The following is a 16,536-nucleotide window of genomic DNA, read 5'->3' as shown; positions in this document are numbered from 1 at the left end:
TTGTTTACACACGGTCCTGGCATTTTTACAGCTGTGTAGCCTTGCTTTGAGCCTTGTCTACAGTAGTAGCCCCACCACTGCCAGCATCCCTGGAGCTGCATTGATGTTAAAGTGTTAAGATGAAAGTCTGCACATTTAGTTCGGGTCAGTCAAGTGACAAGGTTTCCCCCAAAACACTGAAAAGATGTCTCAGAGTTTAAATGATACATGTATCACAGCAAGAGTAATTTCCAAAGAGCTCTTCTGTATCAGAGTTCATTTCCTATATCTCTCACGGCTGTCTGAATGAATGGCAGAGTAAGCAGTAAGCATAATGAATTCCTGAAGGGTAAAAACTCCTTTAGCTCTACAAGACTCCCTCCTTCAGGTTTATCTGCACCTCTACTGCCTTTCTTGGCACTCTACACTTCAATCCTGTCTCATCACAAAGCGAACCAATTTTTTTTTAAACTCACTGATACTATTTGCTGCTACAGTTTCAATTGGCAACTTGGCAAAGTTCACTACAGAGCGTGAAGCACCTCTGTTGGAATTCTCTGCATTGCTCTTAATTTCCAGAGTTTCTTAATGGATAGATAGTATCTTCTTCTTCTTTGGAACCTGCCAGGGAAAGAGCTCATTCCAATCTACCAAGGCCCTTTCATAACTGCAAGCTGCAGTTTAGTAACTGTGTCAAGAAAAATGAAACGCCCAGTGGAAGGAAGGAGAGGGTAACAGTGACAGCACTGATCACCTGCACCTTCTGAGCTTCATGCTCCCTCCCAGCTCTCCCATAAGCCCCGTGTTGTGTTCAACCATATTTACTCCAGTCATGGATCCTGAGACAACATGGAATCGGCAGGAGGGCTGGAAAGAGAATGGCTGCTGCAGACCGACAATGATACAGCCGGAGGGCTTCCCAAAGATCCAGCCTCACAGCTGACATTTCCAACCTTTGTGCTTTGTGCTTACAGAATACTGTGGTTAGCGTCTGTCATACACAACTAATAAGCTTTGTGAATTGTGAAGAGGGTGAAACCTGTTTTGAATAGCTGACAAAAATTCATTGCTTAATCTGTAAAATGGGGCTAATGATACTGCACTCCTTTGTAAAGCACATCGAGATCTGCTGCTCCTAAGTGCTACTAATAAATTGGTCCTCTAATAGATGTGAAGCAAAGGGTACTCAGTACAGTCTGCAATACACATTGGGGTGGTCTCTGAAGACTGGAGGTTGCCTACCAAAGGTGGCCTCTGGACCAGGTTTCACTCTATTAATTACATCATCATCATCAAGTCTGCCTGGAATGACAATGTTCAGGGTTTTTTTCTGCGTAGTCCCTGTATCCCTGTTAACTACAACAGTTAAGCATCCTTGAATCCAAACTACTTATTTTGATTTGCTTTCTTTCCCGGGGTCAGTAAATCCTGTTTACTGAAGGAAGCCATCTGGGCTAATAGCTTCCTGGATTCTCCCATACTAAGAATCAGATTGTACAAGCCTTTTAAGCAGGCATAAACTCACACTGATTTCAGCAGACATTGCCTGAATAAGTTGTGCAGGACTGTTCTCTAACCCCCTTAAGGCTTTTACAGGAAAGCACTCCACTTATCATGCACTCCTTGTTTTTGGTACATTCTCCCAAAATTGCATTTTTACATTGTCATTATTATTTGTGTTACCATAGAACCTAGATGCCCCAGAGCTCCATTGTGCTAGGCACTGCACAAACACATGTTAATAGACAGCCATTGCCCTGAAGACTTTACAGTCTAAGTTAGGGTGACCAGATGTCCCGATTTTATAGGGACAGTCCCAATATTTGGGGCTTTGTCTTGTATAGGCTCCTATTACCCCCCACCCCCATCCCAATTTTTCACACTTGCTGTCTGGTCACCCTAGTCTAAGCAGACAAGACAGACAAAGGACAGGAGAAAGGAATCATCATCATCCCTATTTTACAGATGGGAAATGGAGGCACAGAGGAATTGAATGACTTGACCAAAGTCACAATGGAAGTCTGTGACAGAGCCAGGCACTGAAACCAGGTCACCCCAGTTCCAGTCCAGGGCCTATAAAAAAAGAACTATTCAGCCTTTTACAGAATTATTTTTAAAAATGTGAGCAAGACTCCAAATCACTATCACAGCACAGTGGTATAGTTAATAATTACAAATACATGGTCATTTTAAAATAAAACACTAGTAAAGCTGTTCTCCCTTTATGTCCGTAACAAGATGTGAGTCCAAGTTTCTGTTTCTCTGCTGAAAACGTCAGATGATGTCAGTACCAGCTAAACAGAACATATTTCTGCAAGGTGCTAGGCATTCACAGATATTTTTATTATTTGTACAGCACCCCAGGTCCTTCACCTAGGTTGTAGGCCCTAGACAGCATGGCCTTTTACAGACATAGCCTTTGCTGAAAAGGAGGTTAGAAATGAAGGGCCAGATTTTGCTTTCTTTATTCAGTGGGACTGCAATTGTGAGTAAGACAAGTAAGGCTGGACCCAGATTAGATGGATGATCATACAGGTGATGGGAGAGAAGAGAAAGCAAGAAGGGGAAATTGTTCTGACATGTACATGGGAGGGATTTGTCTTGCTCTTTTTAAAGGACATGAGAAAGTGGACAGTGCCAGGGTGGAGTGAAGAGATGGGGTCCCCTCCTGATCTCAACGGGCTGGAGACCCAGAGCCTGTATCAGCTCAAGCAGGCTCATTGGGGCCGAAAGCTGATGAACAGGGCTGCTCTGCAGGGGAGCCAAAGCAGGGAGGCCCCACAAAGGTAGGACACACACAGTGTGTGTCAGAGAAGATCACCATGGTGAATTTCTGTGGTTTCCATTAGAGGGGAAATACAGCCTATCCAGGACCATGGATTCACTGGGGAGCAGGCACAGCACTTTGCATCTGCTACTTCACCCCAAAATCGCTAGTAGTTGTGGCTCTCCTGTAAGGCACTATCCTGAGAGTTGTTCCTTGGGCTGAGCTCACAGGGGACCAGATCCAGCAGGTATTAAGTATGTGAGCAGTCCCATTAATTTAAATAAGATTACTCGCATGCTGAGATTAGGCATGCATTTAAATACCTTGCTGGACCAGGGGATGGATCCATTTTGCCTTGCATTGATTTGGGATATTTAACATGTATGTTTTAATTGAGATGGGCCTGAACTCAAGTCCCAGGTCCAAACAGCCCGTAAGTCTGGGGTGTTTGTGATTTGGATCCACATTTTGCAGCTCTGATTTGTAAAATATTTTCCTTTCCCGTTAATAGTTTCCAGTTTGGGGTTTAACACTAGTGTAAAAAACCTCCCAGCATTTCTCACTATTAGCCAGACCTCAACGATTTTGGTATCAAATGTGATATCCCACTTATAATAGCCTCTGCTAAAACATTTCCAGCACACATACAGCATTGTAGATGAGCAAGGCCCCAAACTCATCCAAGAAGACCCATTTATGCTTAATGTCCTCTAGAGAAATTACTTCTTACAGCCATTTGTTGCTTCCTAAATTTTTTCTTTTTCCAAACAGCCAATAATCCAGATTGTGTGGACCGTACCAAGCATTATAAAATGGATGCAAGTTGTTTGGTGCATAAATTAATGTTGTCCTCAAGCAGCATTAACTGAGCTGTCTCCTTTTGAATGAATCATCAAATTTATTGTTATTGCTTTGGTGGATTTTCAGCATTTACAGCTGGGAATGCCTCTAATTTTATAATTATACCACCAGGACCTTTTCCACCAACTCACCTCCAGGACTTGGGACATAGAAGGAGCTAGTTTACTGGAAAAAAAGTGATTACTAAATTGCAAAATCCTGTGTTAGTTGCACACATGAAACAGAGCATTATTTTGCTTTAAGAGAGGGATCATCAGCCAGGTGTGCCTACCTGTTGGTGTTGTACTCTAAACCCCCAACTTCCTTGCTCGCCTGCAAAAGATCTAGAATTCCTGCCGAACTTCCACTCTCTTTCTTCACTTTGGAGTTACGGCCTGGCTTTGCCTCTGTGTCAATATGAAGCAAATCTTCATCTGATGAGTCATCACTCTGTCAAAGCAAGGTAAAAGCTCAAAAAAATTGAAACAAGCTACATTAGTCAGCAAGCTGTCAAATAATTTTGCAGCGTGATGCTACTCTTTTTGTCCCCCCAAAACTTGAGAACAGAACTGTTACTTTGCTTTCCCCATAAGAGTTAGGGGCACAGTTTGAACGGGTCTCTTTACGGCTTTGTTGTTATATTATCTTTTCAGAGTCAATTTAATACTTCTGAGGAGTGCCAGACTTATGGAAGTCCCCTATTTATCTATCATCTAGGCAACAGTACTGCAAGCTTCTCCACGCTACCTTTCCAATGTGCCTCACTCTTCTTCTGATGGCATCCCTGCCCCCAAGTTAGAGAGTGTTCTTTCTTCAGGCCTATCCAGTCCTTTGTGTCACTGCTAAGACCACCAAGAAAGGATACCAATTTCTATCAATTATGGTGCTGGTTTTGTATTATGAACATTTGTGCTCTAGCATCTGCACTGAGACCATCACCTCATTTCACTTCAGTCAGGCACACACATCAGATGGGAATGAGAGCTTGGAGAATTTTTTTCAGTCAAATAGTAAATTTGCCAAAAAATGAAGTTTTGGGGCAACTGAAACTATTCATGAATTCAAGTTGAATTCGGCCGATGGTTTTGGGAAAACAAAAAATTCGGATTTTTTTTTAAAAGTCAAAATGGTTCATTTGGACATTTCATTTTGAAAAAATTCAGTTTCGGTTTGAAATTAAACAATTTTTTTCCAGTTCAAACACTGAACCAAAAAAATCAATTACTCGCTCAGCTCTAATGGTAACAATGTTGAGTCACTACTAGACTGTAACCATGAATGAATGTACAGGTGAGAAGTTCTGATTGCCCTTAAATATCCTTGAGCCATCATGTCTCCCCAAACACAGTTTAAGAAGTCTACACTATTCATGAAATCTGAATGTCTTGGATATATACAGTTTATGTCAACAGTCTACCTTGCTTGTTGCAAGTGATTCAAATCATATATATAATCATCATGCATGCAAATTGTCCCCTATTTAACCATAAACATGTGCTTAAACATTATCCTGAATAGAAATGGACCAATGCATGTGCTTAAGAGCTTTCCTGAACTCCGACCATAAACAGTCCCATTGCAGCCAGTGAGAGTGCTCAAGTGTTTTAACATTAGGCATGAACCTAAGTGTCTTGCTGAATTGGGGGCATTATAGATGTGAGAGAGACTACAAGGAAAGTTCCTCTTATGTACTCAGTAAATAAAGCCTTTAGTTACCATGTAATAGGAATCATGGGCATCCTGTAATATAAAACACCAACTATGCTAACACGCTGCTCACATTACTTTAAGATTAACTTGTTGAAAGTACTGTGTAGAAATGGATTAGTGCTGACCAGTGCCCAAAGAAAATGAAGTAGGGGAGCTCATTTACTGCTACAGGCCAGGAAAGAGGCCTGGAACAGAGCCAGCAATGCAGTGCCGGTGTGAGCACTGCCTAGCGGGTCCCACTCATCCTCCAGAGGAGGACATGAGCCTTCATGTTCTGTCTCCTTCTCTTGTTGTTACCTGCTTACAAAGTTGTCCATCATTCCTGGCCATGTCTCTGTTTTGTATTACTTCCCTTTTCACAGTGAAAGGGAAGGAAAGTGACAACATTTTGTTCCCTTAAAGCTATTTCCTGTTCATTTCTTTGTCTTTTCTTCTCCCCAACCAGCCCTGCCCCTAAACTCCCCGAAAACCTGCCAGCCCCCTCATTTTCCCACAGTCTTCATTTCCCGCAGTGCAGGTACCATCAGTCTGGATAAGGAAGAATGGACAGAACTATCCTTGCAGTCCACTAACTCTGCTTCTTAATTGTCCAGAGGAATTGCTGTCAGTGACACATACCATCTTCCTTCCCCACACAGACTGAGCATGCATCTGCCACAGCTGTGCCAACCTATCATGAGACACCAGATGCCCAACCCTGCCACCACTGGGAGTTCCTGGTGTCCTGTGGCAAGAGAATTGAGCCATACAACTCATTTGGGTGGAGAGGTGTCTAACAATAAAATTCTTGACAGGTCCTAGACTCCATTTACATTCACTACTGCAGAGGACAATATATGAGCAATCAACCTACAGTAATAACTTATCCCGATCTGCTACAATATATTAATGCAATCCACTGCAGACATGGCAGGTCACCTCTAGTTAACTATGAAATGAAATGAAACTAATGAAACTAATGAAAAGACATTACAGTTGGATACAAATAAATCGACAAAGTCTTTAGTACATTAAGGGTCTGATTCTCATTTACAGTAAGGCCCTTTTACACCACTCTGGCACGTGAAGTGGCTTTAGAGTGGCAGTAAACGTAATTCAATGACTATTTCATTGAGACTACTCAATACTCACATGTGTTTACGTGGATCAAGGTCAGAGGACTTAGCACCCCATAGGATCAACCCCTTAATGTATTTCTAAATGTGTGGAATGGCACACAGATACAACAGGGAAAGGTACGATAATAATAGAATACCTTATACAATACTGACTCCACCTTTGGCTTCTTAACTGGTGTGTGCTGTAGCGTTTCCTTTTTATCTGATAAAACTGAAAAAAAAAAACCTGTTAAAGTTGAGACAGACCTTTCACTAACTCCAGAAACAACCTGTACGGCCTCAGAATACAATTTGAGTCCATTGTATTTATTTTAAATCTTGTGCTGCAAGTAATATGTACATGTTCTTTATTTATTGTAAAACTTATAATAACTTTAAAAAGTAGTTTTGAAGAATTGGGATACAATTTAATTGCACAGATATAGACAAAACAGTATGCAGTCTTACAAGGTAAATCTCTCTTCGTAGTGTTTTTCTTTCTTCTAATTGGAAATTCATCAATTTTCAGTTCGCCATCATCTGATACATACTCATATTCATCTCGCACAGGTTTTGTTTTATCTTCTTTAAAATTTTGCAGTGACCCAAACACACCAGGATTCAACTGGGTTTTGACTCCCTTGGAACTATAGAGACAAATATTATAAAATCTGAAATGATAACATTTTCACATGGAAAGCGTATCAAGGAGACACACAGCCACATATCAAGGTAACATTTCTTATAAATGTAGGGAATCAGAGCATGGTAGTTTTCAAGATAGAGTGGCAGTTCACATTGGTTTGCAAGTGTATTGTTTTGCACAGGTTTCACAGGACCAGATCCTCAACTAGCGCGAATCGGAGTTGCTCCACTGACTTCAAATGAGCACTACGTTGACTTCAATTGGTTTGTACCTTCTGAGGATTTAGGTCATAATACAATCAATACATATGTAATACACACACATTACATGAAATCCATGTATTCCATTTTTAGTTGATTTATGTATTTAATTGATTTATGTAGAATGTGCCTAGCCTAGTCTCCGGGGATAGGTAGATACAGTGTAAAATAAAAACTCAAACTGACAAGAAGTCAACTCAGAAAAATATCCCTCCAGCTGCAATTAAAGCTTAGTCCAGTTAAGGCACCATCCTCAAGCATCTGCCAGAATGAACAGATAAACCTTTCAAATTGCCATTATAGCCAATAAATCTGGACTTTATCAGATCAAATTCTAGAGATGAGCATGCTCTGCCTGGATTGGGAACAGAGCAACTAACAAGCACTCAGATGTGGTTTCCATTAGCAGGTGTGCCAGTTTGTCTCAGCGGTTGAGACGGAAGGGGCGGTCTTTAGGGCAGGAGCAACACAAGCACTTCCTCATAATTGATAAATGTTGATAGAGCCAGTGGGAATTGCTGGTGGCCAGGACTGCTCAGGATTGACCACAGTGGAAATTTTCCCCAATATTGATGCCAATAGAACAGTAGCAGCCAGTACACCTGGTAGAGTGTCCCAACCACAGCTACCACTGACTCATTCTCATTTCAACCAATAGGCCTGCAATAAAATGAACTGTTGAGGAGGAGAAGACAAAAAAAGGAAGAGAAAGGGAGATAAGGAGGACAAAGCAAGAGGAGAGAAGAGGAGACGAGGGCACCCCAGCTGCACCCGGTCAACTACAAATAGCACACAGGGATAGATCACAGTGCAGAATCAGGCAGAATGTGTCTCTATAAGGAGCATATACATTGTGTACGGATACACGCCCAAAAAGCTGGAATAGCTCCAGTGAAATGCTGCACTGACTACCAGTTCAAATATTTTTTTTAAAAGTGTGTATTATTTATTCAGTGATCCAGGTCTCATTTAATCAGGTAAATATTAGAACCATGCCAGAAAATAGGGGATTTTTTTCTTTTATTACTGAGAAAAGTGAAATTAAAAAAAGCGTGAATGAAAAAATACTGATATTTTAGCCTAGGGCAAGTTTTTACAGCCAAGATATAAACTACTGGTAATAGAGATTTATAATTGACACATTCTAACTAGAGAACCAATGTAAAACAAAATACATACAAAATAAACAAAATAAACATACAAAATACATACAATACATAAATGAAATAAATACATAAATAATACATACAAAATAAACACATACAAAATAATCTGAACTGCTACTATCTCTGTAAAACCACTAATAGGGATCTGATTTCATAACTAAGAAATATTTTAAGCATATTGTAAATAGAATTTACTTACTTAAAAATAATAAAAACGTAAGCACAATTTTTACTTTTGAACGTAAGGCCAAGTTTGTCACCTCCCTGTCTAAAAACCTGCCAAGCATATGGTACAATTATTCTTTATAATTCAAAGCGTACTGCCATATTTTTACTTACCCTAGCAGTTTCTTGTTAGAGAAAGAAAATGTAAATTTATTGTCCTTATTTCCTGATACAGGTGTCTTTTCCAATTTGTGTTCCTCTTCCATTTTTAATAATGAATCTGGTTTACTGTTCTGCAAATCATGAAAACAGCAACAAAATTAGATTAATATATTACCAATATTTTTAGATTTCTAAGCAAATTCTGGTATTTATTACTAAATAATTAGGATACACAGAATGTGTATGCGTACGCGCACGCTCACACACAGAAATGTTTAGTTTAGTTTTCACCTCAGTAGGCTCAATTCAGGAAAGCATCCCCGCTGAGGATAGCACTTAAGCACACACTTAACTTTAAACATATGCTTAAGTCCCTTTTAAGACAATGGTTGTTAAGCACATGCCTAAAGACAAGCATGTGCTTAAGTGTTATCCTAAATGGGGATAGTTTTAAGCATGAACTTAAGTGTATTACTGAATCAGGCCTTTACCCAGGTGCTCTTCCCAACGAAGTCCATCAGATCTGTACCCATACAACTAAGGGCAAAACTAAGCATTGGGTCCATGATCTTGCAAAGAAGCACACGCTTAAATTTTCAACAATATTTCCTTGGTTTCATTTTTTGGGAAGAGGTTTTAACCACACCTTGACATGTGAAAAATCCAAAGTATGTATTTGTTCCCCTTTACTAATATTTTGCAGACTAATAGCAGTAGAGGATGTTAAGGAATCAAAGACATCACAATCAAGTTAATTTCATTGCACCAGTTCTGTTAATCCAAACAGTTCCTTGGGGTTACCCACTGACAGAGGCTGTCTTTGTGGCAGAATGATATTGCCATAAACTGTTTTCAAATACAGTTTAAAAAGGAGGATACATCTCCCTCCATTATCAATATTTTGAACTTGTTACATGGAAGAAACTTGAAAACTGGGATCTGCCTGGATCCAGGGAGTCAAAAGCAACAAGGAACAATCTTTATTTTGGCTCCCTCAAGCTGCAAGTCTCTCTCCGAGACCTGCTCACTTAGAGAATGTGCTTTCACGTCACACATCTAACAACTTGGCAGTTACAGGCACCCTTTTTTAAAAGGATGGGATACGATAATACTTCCTTTTCCCTCTGGAAGGGAAGCTTCAGAATTTGCCCTTAATCTACAGTAGAAGCAATGATAATTATTACATTACATGTTTTATATTTTTGGATTTAATATCAAATCAGTTAGTTTTGTTTTGTTTTTTAAATACAACCCTAGCTTTCTTCTAAACTGTATGGGCACTATCCTCAACTGGTGTTTATTAAAATACATTACCACCACCAGTCATCATCTGGTGATCTGGCTCAACGAGAATAGCTTCTTTGCTAGTAACAGGAAGATATAGTCGTTCTCTCTCTTTTATGTATTTTTGGCAGGGGTGTGTGTGTTAGGGATGTGGGGGGGGGTAAGTTAACAACAGTTTTGTTTCATTTTAAGGAATGATGAATCCTTTCTCATAAGCAGCCTGTAGAATGCTCTGAAATTAAGACTGCAGCTATTACAAAATGAATGTTATGGATTACATTCTTTGTATTGCTCCAAAATGGTCTGGAGTAAGATTACTGCACTCCAGGAGTGAATTCAGCCTACATTATGTATCTCAGGAGCCTGTCTCAATGAGGCAAACTTTTAAAAATATAGTGCCTGATTTGGATCTCTCTCACTCTGGTCTGACACCATTGTGAGTCTACTGATTTCACTGGAGTTACCGCAGATTTAAACCAGTGTAATTCAGATCAGAATCATGACTACAGAGTAGGGGTAAGATTATTCAGAGCTGTCTACAATTATTATCTGACTGAAAATCTTTCTTTAATTTTCCATAATTATTCTAACATCTTTCCATAATTCTGGGGGGCCTGATTCTCTGTGTGCTTACACCTCTGTAAATCAAGAGTAACACCAAAGCGCTCAATGGAGTAACACTTTGTGAAACCAATGAACAAGTCTGGGATTAGGCCCTATATTTGCATATTGTTTGTACTATACTCTGCTAGAAGATACACCGCTTCTTCCCCAATTTCTAGTGTTTCCCATTGCTGTGTGCTACTGTACTCCAATGTGGCAGCACAACTTAACAACAGACTTTACCTTATATTTCCATTTGGCTTCCGTTTTGCTCTTATTGTGCTCTCGAATTTCAAATTTCTCCACCTCATTTTGCTTATTAACAACTTCCTTATTGGGAACACTTAAAACATTCTTTGCAGCCTGTAAAAAAATCACCACATACTCCTAAACAGGAAGGAGATGAGCTCCAATTTTCCCAAGTTAATTACCCCTCCCTTTATAAACATATATCTGAATCGGCTGGAAGAAAGAAATATTTTATGCCAAGCAAAAAATCACACTGACGCTGATTCTTTTTGACTTAATAGCTGGAGTTTCAATCAAATATTAATGCTCAGAGAAATTAGAAAATTTGTTTTGTTTCTCCCTTGCCAAGGTCACTATAAAGAATGCTTTGATCTTCTACCTATTGCTTCAGAAGCATGTTTCACAAACTGCATACAAACTACTTTTTAAAAGCCTTAGTATTATTTCTTGTAGAACCAAATTTAAACAATTAAGTGAAGTGGGGGGCAATCGGGTTCCATTGCAAAACTCTCATTACGTCAATGGAGCCAGTATTTTAATTTTTCCTGCATGAGACACCTGAACATAAGCCTTATTCCATGCTACTTAAAAACCATTGAGAGTAGTTAGAACAATGTGACGCACCTTCCCCTTCTTTGGCGTTTCAATTTTTGTCAGAGCCTCTTTCGTGTGCGCCTCCAACAGGTCCAGATTTGGAATGGCAGGTGGTGGGCTTTCCTTCACTTTCTTTCCTTTCTTCTTCCCTTCTCCCTTGACTTTTGGAGTTTTGGGTGGTTTGGGAGGTTTGGGGGGCTTGGGCGGTTTAGGAGGCTTGGGGGTTTTCACAGCTTTTGGAGTCTTTTTTTTCAGAACTTTTTCTACGGGTGGTGGAGGGGGAGTCACTGGTACAGGCGATGGCACTTCCTGCTTCTCCACAGGACAGATTTCCTCTACTTTCACATTGGCACTGACTTCTGTTTTGTTGACTTTGAAAGCATTCTGTAGTTTGGCAGAACATGGAAACATATTAGGTTCCAACTTCAAGACTGTTAGTTATTCTGCAGCATCTCCCTTCTCTCATGGGAAATAAAACCCCAACACCTTCTTATAAAGATAAGAATGCTTATGCCCAGGCTGGACAGGAAATATAGGGGAATCCTCAGGAAGCCTACGGCTTTCCAGCATGCTCCTGCACGGTCCCCTCCCAGCTGCCAGTGCAGAGGCCAGGTAAAAGGGATGAGGCTGGGGTTCCCTTACAACCAGCTGATCCCCACATCCCAGGACAATCCCTGGGAGCTGCTGACAGCCAGCACAGGTGACAGTGCTTTGATCTCCACCAGAGGGTAGACTGATACTTAGGGGACTCAGGAATGGTAGCACAAGGGTGCCATTAAAAAAAATGCACCACACTAGTGACTCCGGTGGGGTGATCCACTGCCACTCTGGATAAACATACTAATTATCAGGCTTATTTGTAAAGCTGCATTTGATTTTCTAAAGTATCGGGATGCTTGTTTCAAACAAGACCAGTCACATAAGCTATACTTCCATAAGCAAAAAGGCTGGTTTCATATCAAAGCAGCTAATATTAATTAACTACACTTTAAGATGCAGATATTTATTTATATTTCCTTAGTTTGGTCTCTGGATTTTATTTGTCCTTTTCTTTTATCCAGAGAATTCCAATATGGAAAAAAAAAACTTGTGACATTAGATGGTCTTGTTTAAAATGCAAATCAGACATAACAGAATACATTTCAAATTAATTCAGCTGTGATAAATGCAGCAGAACCATGTTTTAGACCCCCGGGTAAAATAAGCAGTAAAAAGCTGCATAGTTAAAATTAACAGCTTTTGACAAATTAAAAAGAAATTATTTTCTGCTTAAGTTGCCTTTCTGATTTTACGTAAAAAGGCATAAAAGGAAGAGATAGATTTCAATGTCAGTGATTTAAGGCATGAGTAGGAAAGAGATGGACCAAAACTAAATGTCAGTCTCAAAACACAAGAGAGAGCTTTATAGTGCATGTCATTAAATATATGGGGCTATCTATTACTCTAGATCCACTGTAGGACTCCCACCAATATCAATGGGTAGTGTGCATGTGTATTAAGAGGCATACTGTATATGGCCTATAGGTTTAGGTACCACGTTATTATTATTATTATTAATCATATTTATTCCAGTAGTGGGTAGGAAGCAGTTGAGTTAGGCACTGTACAAACAGAGTAGCAGTAGACAGGCCCTGCCTCGAAGAGTTTACAATCTTAACAGAGAGCGCAGATGGTATGGTAGGGAAGGGGTGTAACACACGAGCAAAGTGATCAATAGGATCATGGCAAACGTCATGTTAGTTCCATGATTTTTTTGTGGAGTGAGTTAGGTGGGGATTAGCTAAAAAGAATGTGAAGGGAGATGGGTGAACAGAACAGAGCAGATGCGAAGAGAAAGTGAAGGAAAGAGGAGAATAAGGAGGAGCAGATGTGGATTGAGGCTGAGGAAGAGACTATGAGGCAGGGTGAAAGGGGGTTCGACGCAAACAGCCAATCAGCACAGGAGAGAGAATGCCTTAACAACATCACTGTTCCTAAATTTCCCATTAATTTTCCTGATAGGAATGTAATGAGAAAGCGATTCACTTATTTCAACAATCCTCCATTTTATGCTGCAGTTTATGAAAAATGCATGATGTAGTTAATATTATGGAAAGAACACAAACCTCACTTAATCTTATTTCTTTGGCAAGGTCCTTGATAAGTTGTGCTGGTTTAAAATGTTCCGGGAGTTCATCTTCATGGTCAGCTAGAGCCTAAAACAAAACACAGCCACTGTGCTGTTTTCACGTCCTTAATATTATTCTCACACACAATCAAAAGACTTGTCAACTGACCCATCTATATTTTTTCTATTTGTTCAGATCAAGTAACACAAACAACATTAGATGATGCAGTTCAACTAAGAGACAAATATGTTTTTACCCTGTCAGTGTGTTATTTCTGCTCCCTATGGATAACTACTTATAAAATCAATAGTTCTTTTCAGATAGCATGTGTGATTTTACAACTGTAGCACTTCCTTTCTTTCCTCCCTCTGTGCCTTCTTTTTATAAGTTCATTTCCTACAGCTTCACCCAGAAGACTGGGTAGAGAACATCTCAGAAGAGTATCTTAATTGAGGATAATAGGTGAATCCCTTGCTGCCAGAGTGGGTTGGGAGCTAATGAAATTTGCACTCGCATGCCATGTTATAACATCCCTAGCTCTGATGTCAATAACTGCACCAGACCTCTATAAATTATTACTTGTTTGCACTTTTTTTTATCCCACTATTTCATATCTGCTTACCAGGTTGACTAGTGGTTCTCAACCAGGGGTACACATACCCCTGGGAGTACTCAACTCATCAAGATCAGTGTTTCTCAACCTGGGGGTTGCAGTTCCTGGGGGGTCACGGGACAGGTTGAGAGGGATCACAAGTGCAGGGCTGACATTAGGTGGTGGCGAGCAGGTCAATTCCCAGGACCCCACACCACAGGGGACCCCGCAAAGCTAAGTTACAAGCTTCAATCCTGCTGCCTGGGGTTCAGGTTTCAGACAAAGCTGGCAAGTGAAAACCAGGCTCAGGTCTCATGCTGAAATGTAAGTACAATATTTATATTCCAATTGATTTATTTTATACTTATAAAAGTAAAAAATGAGAAAGTCAGCAATGTTTCAGTAATAGCGTGCTGGGACACTTCTGTATTTTTATGTCTGATTTTGTAAGCAAGTAGTTTTTAAGTGAGGTGAAACCTGGGGGTACGCAAGACGAATCAGATTCCTGAAAAGGGTACAGTAGTCTGGAAAGGTTGAGAGCCACTTTGGTAGACAAGTAAATAGGGTGACAATGAGGAGAGAACTTCCAAACCAGAGTCCGCTCTGACACCCAGAGGACATGGACTGCAGGATTCTAAGGACCAAAGTTTGAGCTCGGCATTAACCAGTCCTCCATTGCTGTGGGCTGATTGCATGCAAATAAGGCACAGACATCTAATTGATCTAAACTCTATGTACAAACCTGTGCCCTCCATTGCTCACGCCCTGCTAAAACAGAGCCCAGTGTTTGAAAATCTGACCCTACATCTGTCAATCCCTGCTATAGGTTCCCTAATTGTAACCCTACAGGTATGCTGTGATGTACTTGGAAATTCAGCAGCTAATCTTAAGAGACATGGAACAAGTAAATCAATTCTGTGTAGGAACAATTATGAAACAGTCACACTTTATATTAAGGTTCCAAATAGCTCATAAAGGATAAATCAATGAGTAAATGACAGCTTCATAAATTAATGAATTGTTATAGAATCCAACACATCAAAGGGTGGCTTATTACTCTGGCTTAAAACCATTAATAACATCTATTGATATGCTTATAACCACCTATACGAACATACTACTCATGGCTGTGACATGCTTATGACATCAATTAATCATTCATTAACCCTTTATAAACTATTTATAGATGGAAACAATATTAAGTGTGACCCATGAAATCAAAACTGAACTTTAATGAGTTGCAGCAATATAAGTGAGGCGGAGTTGCTCTGACAATATGCATTTGTGATTACAATTCCTGTTGCTTTTCTTAGTTAGGAGCAAGAAGCCAAAGCAGAGAAAACAAACACCCTGGAGGTTTTTCGCCTTCCTCTGTAGCATGGGGCACGGGTCACTTGAGGGAGGATTCTCTGCTCCTTGAAGTCTTTAAACCACGATTTGAGGACTTTAATAGCTCACACATAGGTGAAGTTTTTCATAGGAGTGGGTGGGTGAGATTCTGTGGCCTGCGCTGTGCAGGAGGTCAGACTAGATGATCAGAATGGTCCCTTCTGACCTTAGTATCTATGAATCTATAAAAACCTGACTGGAGCTAGAAATGTCATTTTTCTCTGGATTGACCCGCTCCCTTCTCCTTTTCAGTTTGCAACTCTCTAAATGTTTGTCCTTGTGGGGACCACCAGAACGTGTGCACAGCCTTATCTCTCTCAGAAGAAGTGTGCCCTTCCCCTTGAAGTTCCCACCAGTTGAGACGACTTCCACAGACAGACAGGATCATTTGTAGTAGCCTCTTCTGAGACCTTTGTAACTTCAGTACAAGTCTCTATATTGATTGTAGGCACCAGTTATTCATAAACTCTCCTCCTGACAAGTTTTCAGTGTGGCAGATATCTTTAACTCCTACACTAAAAGAAGGTAGCAGGCCAGATGTTTATCTGGTGTAAATGGGAGTATCACCATTGACTTCAATGGAGCTGCTCTGATTTACGCCAACCAAGAAAAGATGTCAGAAACAGTTGAGTAGTGTTTACATCAATGTATTTCTGACACTATCCTCAAGAGTTACATCAAGGAAAAAAATGCATAAAATTCAAAACCAAAAGGAATTAGACCGATTAAAAGAAGAAAACAGTGATTACTGGGATCACTCATAATGGGGCTCCCCTTTAAAAACGGTGTCTCTTAGAAACTAAAGGTTAGAGGACTGGTGATGGAATATGGTGCCTTTTTCTTCTATATATGGTTCAACTATATACCAGGTCAGTAGTTTATGAAAGTTATGTCCATTTGACATTTGTTGGGTGACCTGTGAGCA

General features: G+C 40.1%; 1 protein-coding gene and 1 long non-coding RNA gene across 5 annotated transcripts in view; one reads left to right on the top strand and one right to left on the bottom strand.

The window, feature by feature from the left end:
* The window catches only part of PHF2 (PHD finger protein 2), a 144,702-nt gene that overhangs the window by 20,862 nt on the left and 107,304 nt on the right, over nucleotides 1–16,536 (bottom strand). For 3 of the 4 annotated variants that reach the window (XM_043518181.1, XM_043518180.1, XM_043518179.1), the window contains 7 exons: nucleotides 13,628–13,717; nucleotides 11,553–11,906; nucleotides 10,923–11,042; nucleotides 8,805–8,923; nucleotides 6,862–7,040; nucleotides 6,552–6,625; nucleotides 3,879–4,036 (listed from right to left, as the gene is read on the bottom strand). In XM_043518181.1, the coding sequence (XP_043374116.1) occupies nucleotides 3,879–4,036; nucleotides 6,552–6,625; nucleotides 6,862–7,040; nucleotides 8,805–8,923; nucleotides 10,923–11,042; nucleotides 11,553–11,906; nucleotides 13,628–13,717 (1,094 nt within the window). The remainder of the gene's footprint in view (nucleotides 1–3,878; nucleotides 4,037–6,551; nucleotides 6,626–6,861; nucleotides 7,041–8,804; nucleotides 8,924–10,922; nucleotides 11,043–11,552; nucleotides 11,907–13,627; nucleotides 13,718–16,536) is intronic. The other variant, XM_038410363.2, reaches the window with a different exon arrangement.
* On the top strand, nucleotides 6,960–8,479 carry LOC122460917. Its single transcript, XR_006282533.1, has 3 exons — nucleotides 6,960–7,125; nucleotides 7,221–7,302; nucleotides 7,958–8,479. It is a non-coding gene; the product is annotated as an uncharacterized LOC122460917 (long non-coding RNA).

The sequence above is a fragment of the Dermochelys coriacea genome, chromosome 7 (assembly GCF_009764565.3).
Source record: "Dermochelys coriacea isolate rDerCor1 chromosome 7, rDerCor1.pri.v4, whole genome shotgun sequence".
NCBI classification, from domain to species: Eukaryota; Metazoa; Chordata; order Testudines; family Dermochelyidae; genus Dermochelys; species Dermochelys coriacea.
Note: the sequence above shows the minus strand (reverse complement) of the source record. Positions and strands in the feature narration are given on the sequence as shown.